The following is a 13389-nucleotide window of genomic DNA, read 5'->3' as shown; positions in this document are numbered from 1 at the left end:
CTTGCTTGGGGCCTCAAAATGACCCCTGCTTGAAGGACCTACTTTGCTGCCCCCTCCCTGGCCTGGGCCAAAGGACACCTAGTAGACCTGAAGGAGCCTGACCGCTTGAGGCCAAGAATTGCTGCATAGCCTTGCCGCAGCTCCACCAAGTCATCACTAAAGAGCAAGTGACCCCTAAAGGGCAGCTGATGCAAAAGCTTCTTGGAAGCTGCATCCACACCCAGTGGTGAAGACACAACCAACAGCAACTCCTGATGCCACCACTGAGTGGAAGGCCAGAAAGATTAGATTGTAGAGGATGTCCACCCAAAAAGGCCTTCCCAGCTCCAGGCGGGAAATCTCCAGGGACCCTGGCAACCACTGGAACCAATGCAGCATGGAGCTATGGAACTGCCACAAATAGCAGCCTGAATTCTTGCCCCCCCCCCCCCCCACCGAAAATGCCAGGTGGAGCTGCTGGCTCCACATCCTTTTCATGGAGCTCCCTAAGGGCCCAGCCCCCTTGGACAGGTACAGTGGTTGTCTTTGTGTTCATCATAACTAGGTTGTCCACCTTTGGGAAGGCCCAACACTTCTCAAACTCCTCAGCGAAGGCATAGAGGCGATCAAGAGCCCTGGCCACCCCAATGGGACAAATCGAGGACTCTCACTCTGCCATCATCATGTGGATGAGGGTCTTATGAAGCAGATAAAGCTTCAGGACCCCAAGGGGCCTGCTGCAGGAGGCTTACGCATAACCAAGGCTCCCACGACCTTGTCTGCCAAGTCTCCCGCATTCAGCTGGATAGGGGGTATAAGAGTGAACTGAAACACTGCCTCTTACCCATCCCTGTCACTGGTGTAAATAAAATATTTTCTGCGATGGCTATGGGATTGAGGTTTGCCAGGGGTGGAGCAATGAAGTAGAGTAGGTGGGGCCAAGGCAGAGCGGGGCAGAACTAGGGGCTATACTAAAATCTTCTTCTCTAAAATAGGGTCCCCTTGGCATCTTTGTATGAGACAAGACAGTTAGAACCCATAGGACCTACTGCCTACCAAAAGGGAGAATCCTCAAAACTGGAGTCCATGGAAGACTTCAGAGACCTCCTCTGCTCCCTCTGAAGAACCCAGACCCCCAGAATGACCAGATCTGTTCGAAAATGCTGAGCACCCACCAAGAGGATGACGGTTGGATTAGGTCCCAAGAGGGGACCTGCACACGGCCTGCTTAACTATCTGGAGCCCCCAAAAAATAAAAATAAAAAAAATAAAAAATCACCAGGGCCCCACCAGAACCCCCCCTCCCCCCCACACACACACAGATAGAGGGACCTAGGGTAGGTAGGAATGAAAAAGCCTGTTGACATGACCAAGGGTTTATTCTCCTTGTGAGTGAACAGAGAGAATTTGCCTTGGCAGGAACACAGAGGAATGTATCCATTTGAACTTAAGGGGGCAGGGGAACAGCACATGTAAAATATTCAGGTTGAGAAGAGACGCTCAGATAGACTGAATGAGCTACATTTACACAACATAAAACCAATCCCTGCTCAGCAACTGGCTCTGCAGACCGCTCAGCTTGTGCCGGCTAGCATGTCTACTGTGCAGCAGATGCACAAGGGCTTGCCCGACTACCTCTGCCTACTTTGGTCTGGGGCTCTGGCATATCATCCCTGGCTCTCTCTTAGTGTGCCTAGAGGGAAATTCCCTACTTAGTTATTTACAATAGCATTAGCCCCTGACAAAAGGCATAAAGCTAGCCAGGCCAATTTTTTTTTTTGTTTTGTATATGTTCTGCTGAAGCTAGCACTTTTGAAAAGCCTGGGATCTGAAGGGGGAGCCTGTGGGGACCACACCTCTTGGGCAAGGCCCTGCAGGACCAAGCCAAAGCTACACACAGTGGCACTAAAAAGTGTGACTGGGGGATGCAGAGCAAAGTTTTGAACTCAACCAGGTATGGTCCCCAAGACTGTGACCTGAGAGCAGCTGTTAGGCTCAATCACTCTGCGTGGCCACTGCCAGGGATAGAAAGCTGGGGTTTAGGTTTATTTAATTTAACTGCTTAAGGGTAATCATCAAAGTGACGTACAAAGAGTAATGAAAATCTAACATTAAAACAGAAAAGAACACATACTGTTAATAGAAACGAACAGAAAAGAAAAAGGAGAAGAGAGAGATGCTGCTAGATATTGGAAATAGTTGGCTTCATTGAGCCGGAATGTGATGTTCAAATGTTACATGTCTTTTCTTCTAATAATAAAGATATTTAAAAAAAAAAAAAAAAAAAAAAAAAAAAAAAGGAGAGAGAAAAAAACAGGTCTTCTGTATAACCATCATCAGCATGCTGAAGGTAGAGAAAAATACTGGATTCAGTGGCGTACCAAGGGGGGGGGGGGCGGTCTGCCGCGGCGCGCGCCTGCTGCGAGAGTTCGCTAACTTCTCTCGTTCGCTGCAGGTTACTTCCTGTTCCGGGGCAGAGGGAGCTGCAGCGAACGAGTAAAGTTAGTAAACTCGCAGCAGGCGCGCGCTGTGGCACCCCCCCCCCTCCCAAGCGGCATGCACCCGGGGGGGGGGGGGGGGGCGCTGGGCGCCGCCCCCCTAGGAACGCCACTGACTGGATTGTTCCAGTGAGCACCTCTGCTTATGTTGGTGATGTTGCTGGCAGAATTCAGTATTCTCCACCTCCACCTGCTGGCAGGAAGGAATAACATCCATTTGTGCAGAACGGCGGAGCTGATGCCAAGAAAATGAGGGATCCAAAGTGTGGTCAGTGTTACTTAAGTTATTAGTGATATAGAAAAGGCAATAAGTGAGATATCACATTCTGAAGGAACACAAAAATGATACAAGTAGTTTAAAAAAAATCAAAGCAAATTGAAGAACTGCAGGATGACCGGACACATAAGGGGCAATTCTATACCTTGGTGCCAAGACACAGGCACCACAATGAGGTGTGCTTAATGCCAGTTCTGTAATGGTTTCAGGGCATACCTAAGCTGTTATAGAAGATTTACACAAAGCCATGGCAGTGCACCAAAATTTATGGCTGGCAGGCATAAGTTGGAATGCCATATGTACAGCTGATAGTACCTACAAAACAGTGGAATTCTAGTGCTTGCTCCTCAAAAGTAAACAAAGCAAAACAGAGCCAAGCTCATGTGACATGAACAAAAATGAGTGATCAAATTTAAGTGATCAATAAAGATGTGGCGGCTTGGTATTTGGAACAGCTTAGCGCTATATGAGATCCAATAACTTCATAGTCAAAGTTTATCTGATGCACTCACATTAAATTTAGTCAATCATTTTTGTTCATGTCATGTGAGCTTGGCTCTCCTTTGCTTTGTTTATGTGTGCAACTATAAGTTGTGTGCCCTGCTTGGCAAAATGACCACGGCCTCCCCATACATATGCCTCTTCTCAGTTACGCACTAAGGGGCCCTTTTACTAAGCAACGTAAGCATCTATGTGCACCCAATGCACACCAAAATGGAGTTAACGCATGGCTCTTATGGTAATTTAATTTCTGGCGCACGTCTAATCTGCGCGGACGAAAAATAATTTTTCTTTTCGGACGTATCAGACGTGTGCCAAGTGGCATTTGATGCACGTAGGTCATTACTGCCTGGTTACTGCATGAGACTTCACCGCTAGGTCAATGGCTGGCGGTAAGGTCAAAGACCCAAAATGGACGAGTGGCAATTTTGATACTGGTGCATGTACATTTTTGGCAAAAATTTTAAAAAGGCCTTTTTTACAAGCACGCTGAAAAATGGATCGGCGCATGCCCAAAACCCACACCTACACTACCGCAAGACATTTTTCAGCACACCTTAGGAAAAGGACCCCTAAGCAACTTTGGCATTTATAATATAGAATAACACCTAACACTGCACTTACGTGTATAACTACCAATTATTAGCACCTCTGACGCACATAAAAGTGTTAGTATGCTATAAATTATGCTATGCACTTGGCACCTAACATTAGGTGGACATAAAGAAACCTATCTATAATTGAGCACTGTGCAGTCTACGCATAAACTCTACCTCTTTTTTATATTTTAAATATGCACATAGTGCTCAGTGGGCACTAAGCACTATCTGCATATTTAAAATATAAAAAAAAGAGGTAGAGTTTATGAGTAGACTGCACAGTGCACAATTATAAGATAGATAGGTTTCTTTATATCCATTCAGTAAGTGAACCAATAGAAACCTGAATTATATTTTTTGCCCTGGAAAAGTGTTATAACCTAACATTGGATGCCAAATTAAAGAATGAGGGGGTTGGAGTAATTTTAAATGCATTTCCATGGGTAAACATAGTAGTGTGCAGAAGTAGACTTTTATAAAAAAATTTAAAAAAAACTGCCTGCCTATATGCACATAAATTAAGTTTCTCTTACTTGAGCGGAGGTGTTCCAAGGGGCATGAAGGTTTTACCATTTACACACATGCTTGTAAAATGAACCAGGAAATAGTAAGTATAAATATGTGCAGGTACTTTCCATCGGTAATTTTCAAAGAGAAACAATGGGCATATTTTCCCTTAGAAAATTTGTGCAGCATATGTACCACCTGCTGCACAAAACTATCCTCTTAATGTTGAAGGCTGCAAAATGATGCACATGGAGAAGAAACAGTCTGAACTATGTAGAATTCCGACTCTGTATTAGGAACTACCACTGAGGCGTGGAACCCTGACGCTGAAATCCTTAGTTCAAATGGACAACAGAGGTAAAACAGCTAGAAAGCTGAATTATTCAGAAAACAGCTGTCAATATTTTCTACTGTGCAACTACACCGTATCATATGCAGCTCTTGTTGCCCCATTTTAAAAAAGTTTAGCAGTGGTTAGAGGGACATATGAAGGGCAACAAAAATGATTATCAGAATGGGATGGACCAGCTGCCTTAAGGGGGAAAAAAAAAGGCTAGATAGGTTAGGGCTCTTCAATTTGGAGAAGACATGACAAAAGTTAATAAAAATCACAAATAGTAAAGAACAGGCTAATAGAGAATGATTATTTACCCTTTCAAACTGTACTAGATCTAGGGGAGATGTCAACAAACTAATTGGTGGCAGGTTTAAAACAAGATTTATTCTTTTTCGTCAATGCAAATTTAAGCTGTGGAATTTGTTACTGAAGGATGTGGCAAAAGCTAGTAGTTTTCAAAGTTTAAAAGGGGTTGGATGAGTTTCTGAAAGACAGGTCCATTAACAACTAATAGTTTGGTAGACTTGAGAAATCACCAGCTCTGTGAATAAGCAACATGGAATGCTTTTCCCCATTGATCCCAATTGGTCATGGCTGGAAGATAGGATGCTGGGCTTGATGGAGCCTGGGTCTGACCTAAAATGGCAAGTCTTACGCTTCAAGGGGCTGCAGTAAGCATTAGTGTGTGATTACCACAGCAAAAAAACAAAAATGGCACAGAGGTATCCTGTCGTAATTTTGGGATGTGAGCATGTCATCCACGCAATAAAAACATTTTTTTTTGTGCAGGGGGTGTGTCTGGGGGGGTGGAGGTTGGGCATGTTCTGTGCTAATCAGAGGAGCCACCTCGGAGATATGCGACTGTAAGACTGACTCGTTATTAGCAAGTTATGCTTTTGGCATCTCTGATTCAGCTGTTTTTTTCAAACCAGATCTATTCTCCATACACCGGTTAATAGGACATTTTACATGCGCCTTATATCTGGTAGCAAAAAGCGCCTTATATTTGGTAATAAAGAACTCTTATATAGCCCCTGAAGCAGCCCAGTTGGGCGAAACACGGCCTGTGTCGGGCTGTCTATATTTATACAAATACCAGTATTTTGTTTGAATTAACTATATTTATCTTTTTACACGATCTGCTGTTTTTTTTTATCTAATCAGAGGAGCTACATTGCTGAGCGATAACAGATTAGCAAATGCTTAACGTGTGAGCCTGTACCTCCCACATAATGGGTGGCGGTAAGGGCTCACATGTTAACCTGTTTTAATGGCCATGTGCGAGTGGAGTGGTGGCCTAGTGGTTAGAGCACCTGTCTTGCAATCCAGAGGTGGTCTGTTCAAATCCCACTGCTGCTCCTTGTGATCTTGGGCAAGTCACTTAACCCTCCATTGCCTCAGGTACAAACTTATATTGTGAGCACTCCTGGGACAGAGAAATATCCAGAGTACCTTGAGCTACTACTGAAAAAGGTGCGAGCAAAATCTAAATAAATGACAAAATTAGTGCGAGGCTGTTAATACAAAAAATAGGAAATTTGGTCATTTTATCCCAGTGGTAAAAGTAGCCTTAGTACATGGGAAAGACCCACATAAGGGCATGCTAAAGCCACTTTTTACCGCTCCTACCAAGGTCGTCTCATGTGAAAATGAGCAAAGTGGATGCCATATGATCAAACATTCTCCTGCACAGGTGGTAGCAAATGACTTTTTTTGATGAACTTAAGCAAGTCCCTCATACTGCACTGTGGTCAGAAGGCTTCTGCTTCTATTATATTTAAGTTAGATTAAGGGGCCCTTTCACTAAGCCACTTAGGTGCCTACACGTGCCCCACATGCGCCAATTAAGAACTACCACCCAGCTACCACGTGGCCCGGGCGGTAATTTCATTTTTTTTTACATGTGCCCACTACTCGCGCAAGAAAATTTCCGACCCACAGCACTAATCGGGCAGTAATAAACATTGTACGCGCACTGATGATTACCGCCCGGTTAACACGCAAGATCTTACAGCTAAGTGAATGGGTGGCAGTAAGGTCTCAGGCCCAAAATGGGTGTGCGCCAATTTTCATTTTGCCACATGTCCATTTTCGCCCCCCTTCAAAAAAAGGCCTCTTTTGCAGGTGCGCTGAAAAATGACCTGCGTGCATTCAATACATGCGTCTACACCAGCGCAAGCCACTTTTCGGCGCACCTTAGTAAAAGGATCCCTCTATGAAAGCTAATTTCCTGGCTAGAATGGTTGGATTTATGGAAATTTGAGAAACTGCAACCCTTGTAGGAGCAGAATAGTGACTTTAGTGGCATGTAGAACATCCCTAGTAAATCAGCAAATATTACATGGAACTAGAAAAAAAATAACTTAACAAGCACTGTATCACACATATAAATGGAAGAGGAATGAGACTCAAACAATAATGCATGCCCCCTTGTAATTCAATTTTTTGCCAGCTAGGAACCATGATTTCTATAGTGCCATATCTCCTCATCACAGCATTGTTTGTTTAGTTTGCAATTAAAATACAATAGAACTTTGGCCAATACACTTCCTTACAAGAAAATACAAAAATATCTAATCCAAAATTGTCAAAAAGGGAGAAGGAACTTATCTCCAGTCAACGTGACCCATATCTGCAATGAGTTAGAATCAAAACAAAACTAAATAAGTGAAACTAGTCCTTTCCCACCTGACAAGGGTCCAGAATTACCAGCCATTCCCAACCCAGCACTATTTCTTTCAAAGTAGGAATCTGTATTTCAATACACAAAAGAATCAGATAAGATAACCAAAATATTGAAAAAAACATTGGGGAATACTCCAAACACAGAATGAATTTGGATAAAAGATTGATGGTGTCATACAATAGAAACACGAATCTGCAGGACACTCTTTGCAGATCAGACGTGTGGACTAAGGGGCAGATAACTACTGGAACACACAAGAAATGTGGTAGATGCAGTATTTGTCCAAATATTATAGAGGGATCAACTTTAGAATGGGAGCATGGTCAAAAAAACGATCAAAGTGAGAGGACAATCAAATTGTGATACAGAGAACGTAGTGTATGCATGTAGGTGCCCATGCAGTAAGATTTATATAGGACACACCTCAAGAAAATTCAAAACACGAATTATAGAACACTAGTAAAAAAGGCCCGTTTCTGAGAGGAATGAAATGGGCGCTAGCAAGGTTTTTATGGAAGTGTGTATGTTTGACAGTGAGTGTGTGAGAGACAGAGTGAATTTGCGACTGTGTGTGTGTGAACGAGTGAGACTGTCAGTGTGAGAGTGTGTGTTGGAGACAGAGAGTGTGCCACAGGGTTCCCCCCCTGCATGTGTTGGCATCCTTCCCGCTCCCCTCGTGTTTCCTTTTCGCATATCCATCTCGTCCCCCCCCCCCTCCCCCCCCCCCCCGGCCTGCAGGATCGTGGGCCCTGTGGCGGCGTTTTTCTGTATCATAGACGTAGTGTGTGTTTGTGAGAGAGAGAGAGTGAATGTGTGAGTGTGACAGATGAGAATGTGTGTGGCGTGTTTGTGGGAGAATGTGAATGTGTGTGTGTGAGAGGGAATCCCAGCTTCAGGGTGTTGGCCCCGCTTCCCTTGGGCTTTCAGGATGGTGGTCCCTCCGTCTGCCGGCGTTTTTCCCCCTTCCCTCCTTGCAGGTTGAGGTTCGAGTGCCCCCCCCCCTTCCAGTGCCTTTCAGGGTCTTGGCGCTCCCTCCGACTGAAGCTGTCTCCCTTCCTGGCACGTTCAGGCAGGCAGGCTGGCTCCCTGCGTGTGTGCAAGGTTCAGGCTGCCTGCCTGCGTCGCTCCCTCCGTGTCTCCGAGTTTTTGCAGCCCCGGGGCGATGGGAGTCCTGCGAAGTTGGGAAATGGCTGCCGAGGGGCAAGGGGAGTGAGATCGCGTGTCGCCGATGCTTACGTCCCCGCCTGCCTGTCTCCGACGTTGTGCGGGCAATGTTAGTTCTCCGGAGGTGGGAAATATCCTCCGAGGGTCAGGGAGATGGCGTTTGGCCGATTGTCATAGCGCCGCCCTCGACGTCATGACGTTATGACGCGAGGGCAGGCCAGACACTCAGGGCAAACCGGATATCTCTGGCGCCTCAATTTCCGGCTTGAGGCTTCAGAACGTTGGAGGTGCCTTTATTATATAGAGATAAACATGGAATTGTGCATAAAAAACCAGAGGCACCTATGGCACAACACTGTGCAGAGGAGGGTCATTCTTTTGATCAAATGCAGTTTATAGTTTTGGAAGTGGATTAGCAAGGGAATGAGAGGGGGGGATATCAAACAACAACTATGGCAGCGGGAACAGCGATTGATTTATCAATTTAAAACAACCATGCCTAGGGGACTGAATAAAGATGTAGAATGGAAGGCGTTCTACTAACTGGCCCTTTAAACAAAAGGTGCAAGGTGATTGGAGGAGGTTCCTGAGGGCGTCATTGAAATACCGCGGCCATCTTGTGCGCCATACCATCGGAATCAAAAGCATGAAATAAGAGTAATAAAAAGTTCCTGAAGCAGCGATTGACATCGCGAAACAAGACGTGCTTGTCGGAAAAGAAAGTTTAAATCAAAAGTAAAGAGAAAGGAAGGAACGGGGTTACGAAGTAATCCGAATACACTCATACCAGCGAAAGCATTACCGCACACCTCATGATCTCATGAACAGGAGACAGGGTTGGAAACATAGGAGAACGTTTACCAGCCGGCTGGAGAAGATCAAAGAACTCAGCTAAGTGCACTATACATGGGACTGAGGGGATAATGTGGTTAGGCACAAGTAGTAAAATAATGAGGGTATTTGGACATGGAATAAATTAACAATTAGTGTGGTTAAGATACTTTGATGTAAGATGTAACAGTATGTGTTGATTCAAGCCAGCCAATGCAAAGTCAAGTAGTTTTTGGTATGGTACAAATTATAACAATTGGGCATTAAGACCTATGATAAGAATAACCCCACAGAATCCCTGGAATCCTTTATATTAAGGTTCTGTTTCACCAGTTGGTGATAGACCAGGGGTGGAGGTGTTGAGGTCAGTTTGACAAACTAACAATAGCATTGTGTTTCTTGGAAAACCCAATGTGGCTTTTCAACCGCAAAAGTTCCCAAAACCACAATTGCCTCTTCATGGGAATATTTAGTACCCAAACATTCATTGTAACCAAAGCCTTTCATATCTCAGTGTATAGGAAACAAATCCATACTGCCTCGTTCCATCATACCAGCCACAGCTCCTACATCTGCCTTAGTACCCCCTCATAAGTACATAAGTACATAAGTAGTGCCATACTGGGAAAGACCAAAGGTCCATCTAGCCCAGCATCCTGTCACCGACAGTGGCCAATCCAGGTCAGACTCAGAAGAACAGGAAGCATTGCAACTTGCAGCCTGCATGGAAGAGAGGACTTCGGCTGGCGGGGGCTTGGGGTCCCCCGCCAGCAAAGGTAAGTGACAGCAGCGGGGAGGGTTGGCGGCGGCGGGAAGGGGTGGAGAGTGTCATTGGTGGTGAGGGGGGGGGGGCTGGCAGTGGCGGGGGGGGGGGGGGGGCCTAAAATGTGCCCCCTCCCTCTGGCTCTGGCCCCCCTACCGCCAGAGTCCAGATACGCCCCTGATGCACATCAATATTACCCTTCCAATGGCTTACAATAACCTTTAGTGCCACTGTAACTAAAAAAAAATCAAAAAGACATTTTGCAGACTTTGGAATGGCAGGTGAAAGAGTTAAGGACTTCCAAATAATGACTTTTAGTGACAAGTTAATGTCTAATTTCCAAAACATTTGTTACCCTTTGCTACACATCTTTCCAAAAGACTTGCATATTAGGACACCCATATATCAAAAAGAGTCAAAGTTCCAACTTATCCCTTACAAGACCAGCAAGAATCAATTTCTTTTCTAAAATTTTTTTTTTTAATTTAAGCAGCATCCACATAGAGCGATGAACATGGGGAACTGAGGAACTGAGTTTGATTCCCGGCACAGGCAGCTCCTTGTGACTCTGGGAAAGTCACTTAACCCTCCATTGCCAGCCGCATTGAGCCTGCCATGAGTGGGAAAGCGCGGGGTACAAATGTAATTTAAAAAAAAAAAAAAAAACAAGGAAAAAAGTGACCACCAAGTCATTGACAAAAAAAGTTTAACTTGTACCACACAGTCAAAAGGACTGATACTGAGTTTCAGTTAAGCTATCTTGCAAATTATATTCCCACGCTTGCTGTGTCCCAACACAAATTTTCTTGGTCATATACTATATCCATTTATAAATTGCAGATGCTGCACCAGTTGAAGCCATAAGCTTCCCAAAATAAAGCTGGAAGCCACCAAGAATTAGAAATCCTTCCCAAATCCAGCTTGGAAGCAAGAAGTGCAATTTGAACTCCATCCAAGCAAAATACTGGGAATCTGGCAGACCAAACTCCTCCTGCAGCGTTTGAAAAGGTTTAAAATCCCTTCATTTAACAGCTGTCCCAGAAGACGCATCTGCTGACTTTGCCAAATTGGCCAATGGACTGGTTTGCCTGCTATTTGTATCCATGGATTATTCCAACATATAATTTCTAGCAATATTTTTTCTGGAAAGCAGCCATAGTAGCCATCATAACAGGGAATCTCCTCACCTTTGAATAAGAACTTATCCTTGCCATAAAGGATGGAGTGGGTCACTTCTTTTGTGTATGTGTACGTATTGATCGGGACATGTCAAAACTGCCCTATGCCCTCACTAAACTAATTTCAATGATAAAAGGGAGGCTCTGCAGTCATTTTTGATGGAAAGGAGGGTTTATATAGCAGATCCATCTTCCAGAGGTGTTTAATTCTGTATGTAAATCAAAGGCAGAAAATGAATACCTCTTTCAAAAAGAAAGGGAATAAATGACAACGGTTTGATGGAAGTAAAATTAGAATTACAAGATACCCGTGAAAAGAAAGCCTGAAGAGGACATGAAGGACAAAGGCTTTGGAGAAGAAATTATGAGTGTAGTAACCCAATTTGTCAACTGCATGAAAGCAACCCACAATTATTATAAATGCATTGCCATTAAAAATCTGGCTTTATATGCTGGACCTCTTGCTATCACTAGTCTTGCTGTTCTAAAAATATATTAGAGACTTCTTTGACCTTGGCCCCGTAATGGTCTAGCACCCAAGAACATTAATGAGAAGTCCCCTGTGTAGCTGAAAGGTATAAGAAACTGAGATGTATTTGAGCACATATTTTTACTGAAAATTATGCCTCTGTAACTATCATTCTAACACACTTCACAGCTCCTTGTTTTAAGGTTTGAAAGAGCCATACTAAGGAAATGCACATTTATAGATACAAAGCATTAAAACACCTATAAATGCAACCATATAATTTTATGCTAAGGAAGCACAGAAATATTTCTTACTTACCAAAAACAGCCTTTTCATAATTTTTCCCTAGATTTATTAAATTCCGTAGCCCAGGATTGAATTGGTCCATAACATTCTGGGAACAAAAGAAAGAGCAATACAATAACTAAACGTACACATATCTTCAGTATGTAGAAATTAGCAGCAACTGCAAATATAATTTACCCTATAAGAAAGCCATTTAGAAGGAAATGCAATTTAACCGAAAATAGATCAAGGACTAAAAATAAATACATAAATAAAAAAGCAAAACGAAAACATCCTTAGTTAAAACAGTGTTTTAAAACCAAAACTGAACATTAAGGAGTTATATAAGTCAGGACTTGTGAGCTATGGTTGATTAGTTCTACATCAGACTGAAGTATCTGTTCCATCCTTGCTTAGTTCTATTTCACAAAAGAAAACACAACTATATGGTAGCAACGTAACTAATTTTTGGTCCAAGGTGCATCTGCCAATAAATTTGGGCAAGGTGAATTAAATTAGTTTACCAGATCTGTTGGGTGTATTTCAGGGGATGGATTTGTTCAGATCTGGATTCGCTGTGGGAAGGTGGTAGAACGAGAGGACATGAGATTGAAGGGGGGCAGACAAGAAAAATGTCAGGAAGTATTTTTTCATGGAGAGTAGTGGATGCTTGGAATGCCGTCCCGCGGGAGGTGGTGGAAATGAAAACGGTAACGGAATGCAAACATGCGTGGGATAAGCATAAAGGAATCCTGTGCCGAAGGAATGGATCCTCAGGAGCTTAGTCAAGATCGGGAGGCGGGGCTGGTGGTTGGGAGGCGGGGATAGGGCTGGGCAGACTTATACGGTCTGTACCAGAGCCGGTGGTGGGAAGCGGGACTGGTGGTTGGGAGGCGGGGATAGTGCTGGACAGACTTGTACGGTCTGTGCCAGAGCCGGTGGTTGGGAGGCAGGGCTGGTGGTGGGGAGGTGAGGATAGTGCTGGGCAGACTTATACGGTCTGTGCCTGTGCCAGAGCCGGTGATTGGGAGGTGGGGCTGGTGGTTGGGAGGCGGGGATAGTGCGGGGCAGACTTATAAGGTCTGTGCCCTGAAGAGCACAGGTACAAATCAAAGTAGGGTATACACAAAAAGCAGCAAGTATGAGTTATCTTGTTGGGCAGACTGGATGGACCGTGCAGGTCTTTTTCTGCCGTCATCTACTATGTTACTATTCTAAGCAGATGCCCAAGGGAAAAAGGGGGGGGGGTGGCAATTTTGGTGAGGAAGGGGGTGGCTGAGAAGGTGCAGATAGTACCTACGGATCCTGGGGGGGG

At 44.3% G+C, this 13389-nt stretch overlaps 1 protein-coding gene across 1 annotated transcript in view; it reads right to left on the bottom strand.

Moving 5' to 3' along the window:
* The window catches only part of BAIAP2L1 (BAR/IMD domain containing adaptor protein 2 like 1), a 235666-nt gene that overhangs the window by 107619 nt on the left and 114658 nt on the right, over window positions 1–13389 (bottom strand). The window contains 1 exon segment of the mRNA XM_030212059.1: window positions 12108–12183. Within this exon segment, the coding sequence (XP_030067919.1) occupies window positions 12108–12183 (76 nt within the window).

This window comes from Microcaecilia unicolor, chromosome 8 (genome assembly GCF_901765095.1).
Source record: "Microcaecilia unicolor chromosome 8, aMicUni1.1, whole genome shotgun sequence".
In the NCBI taxonomy this organism is placed as follows: Eukaryota; Metazoa; Chordata; class Amphibia; order Gymnophiona; family Siphonopidae; genus Microcaecilia; species Microcaecilia unicolor.
This window is presented reverse-complemented; position numbering and strand designations above follow the sequence as displayed.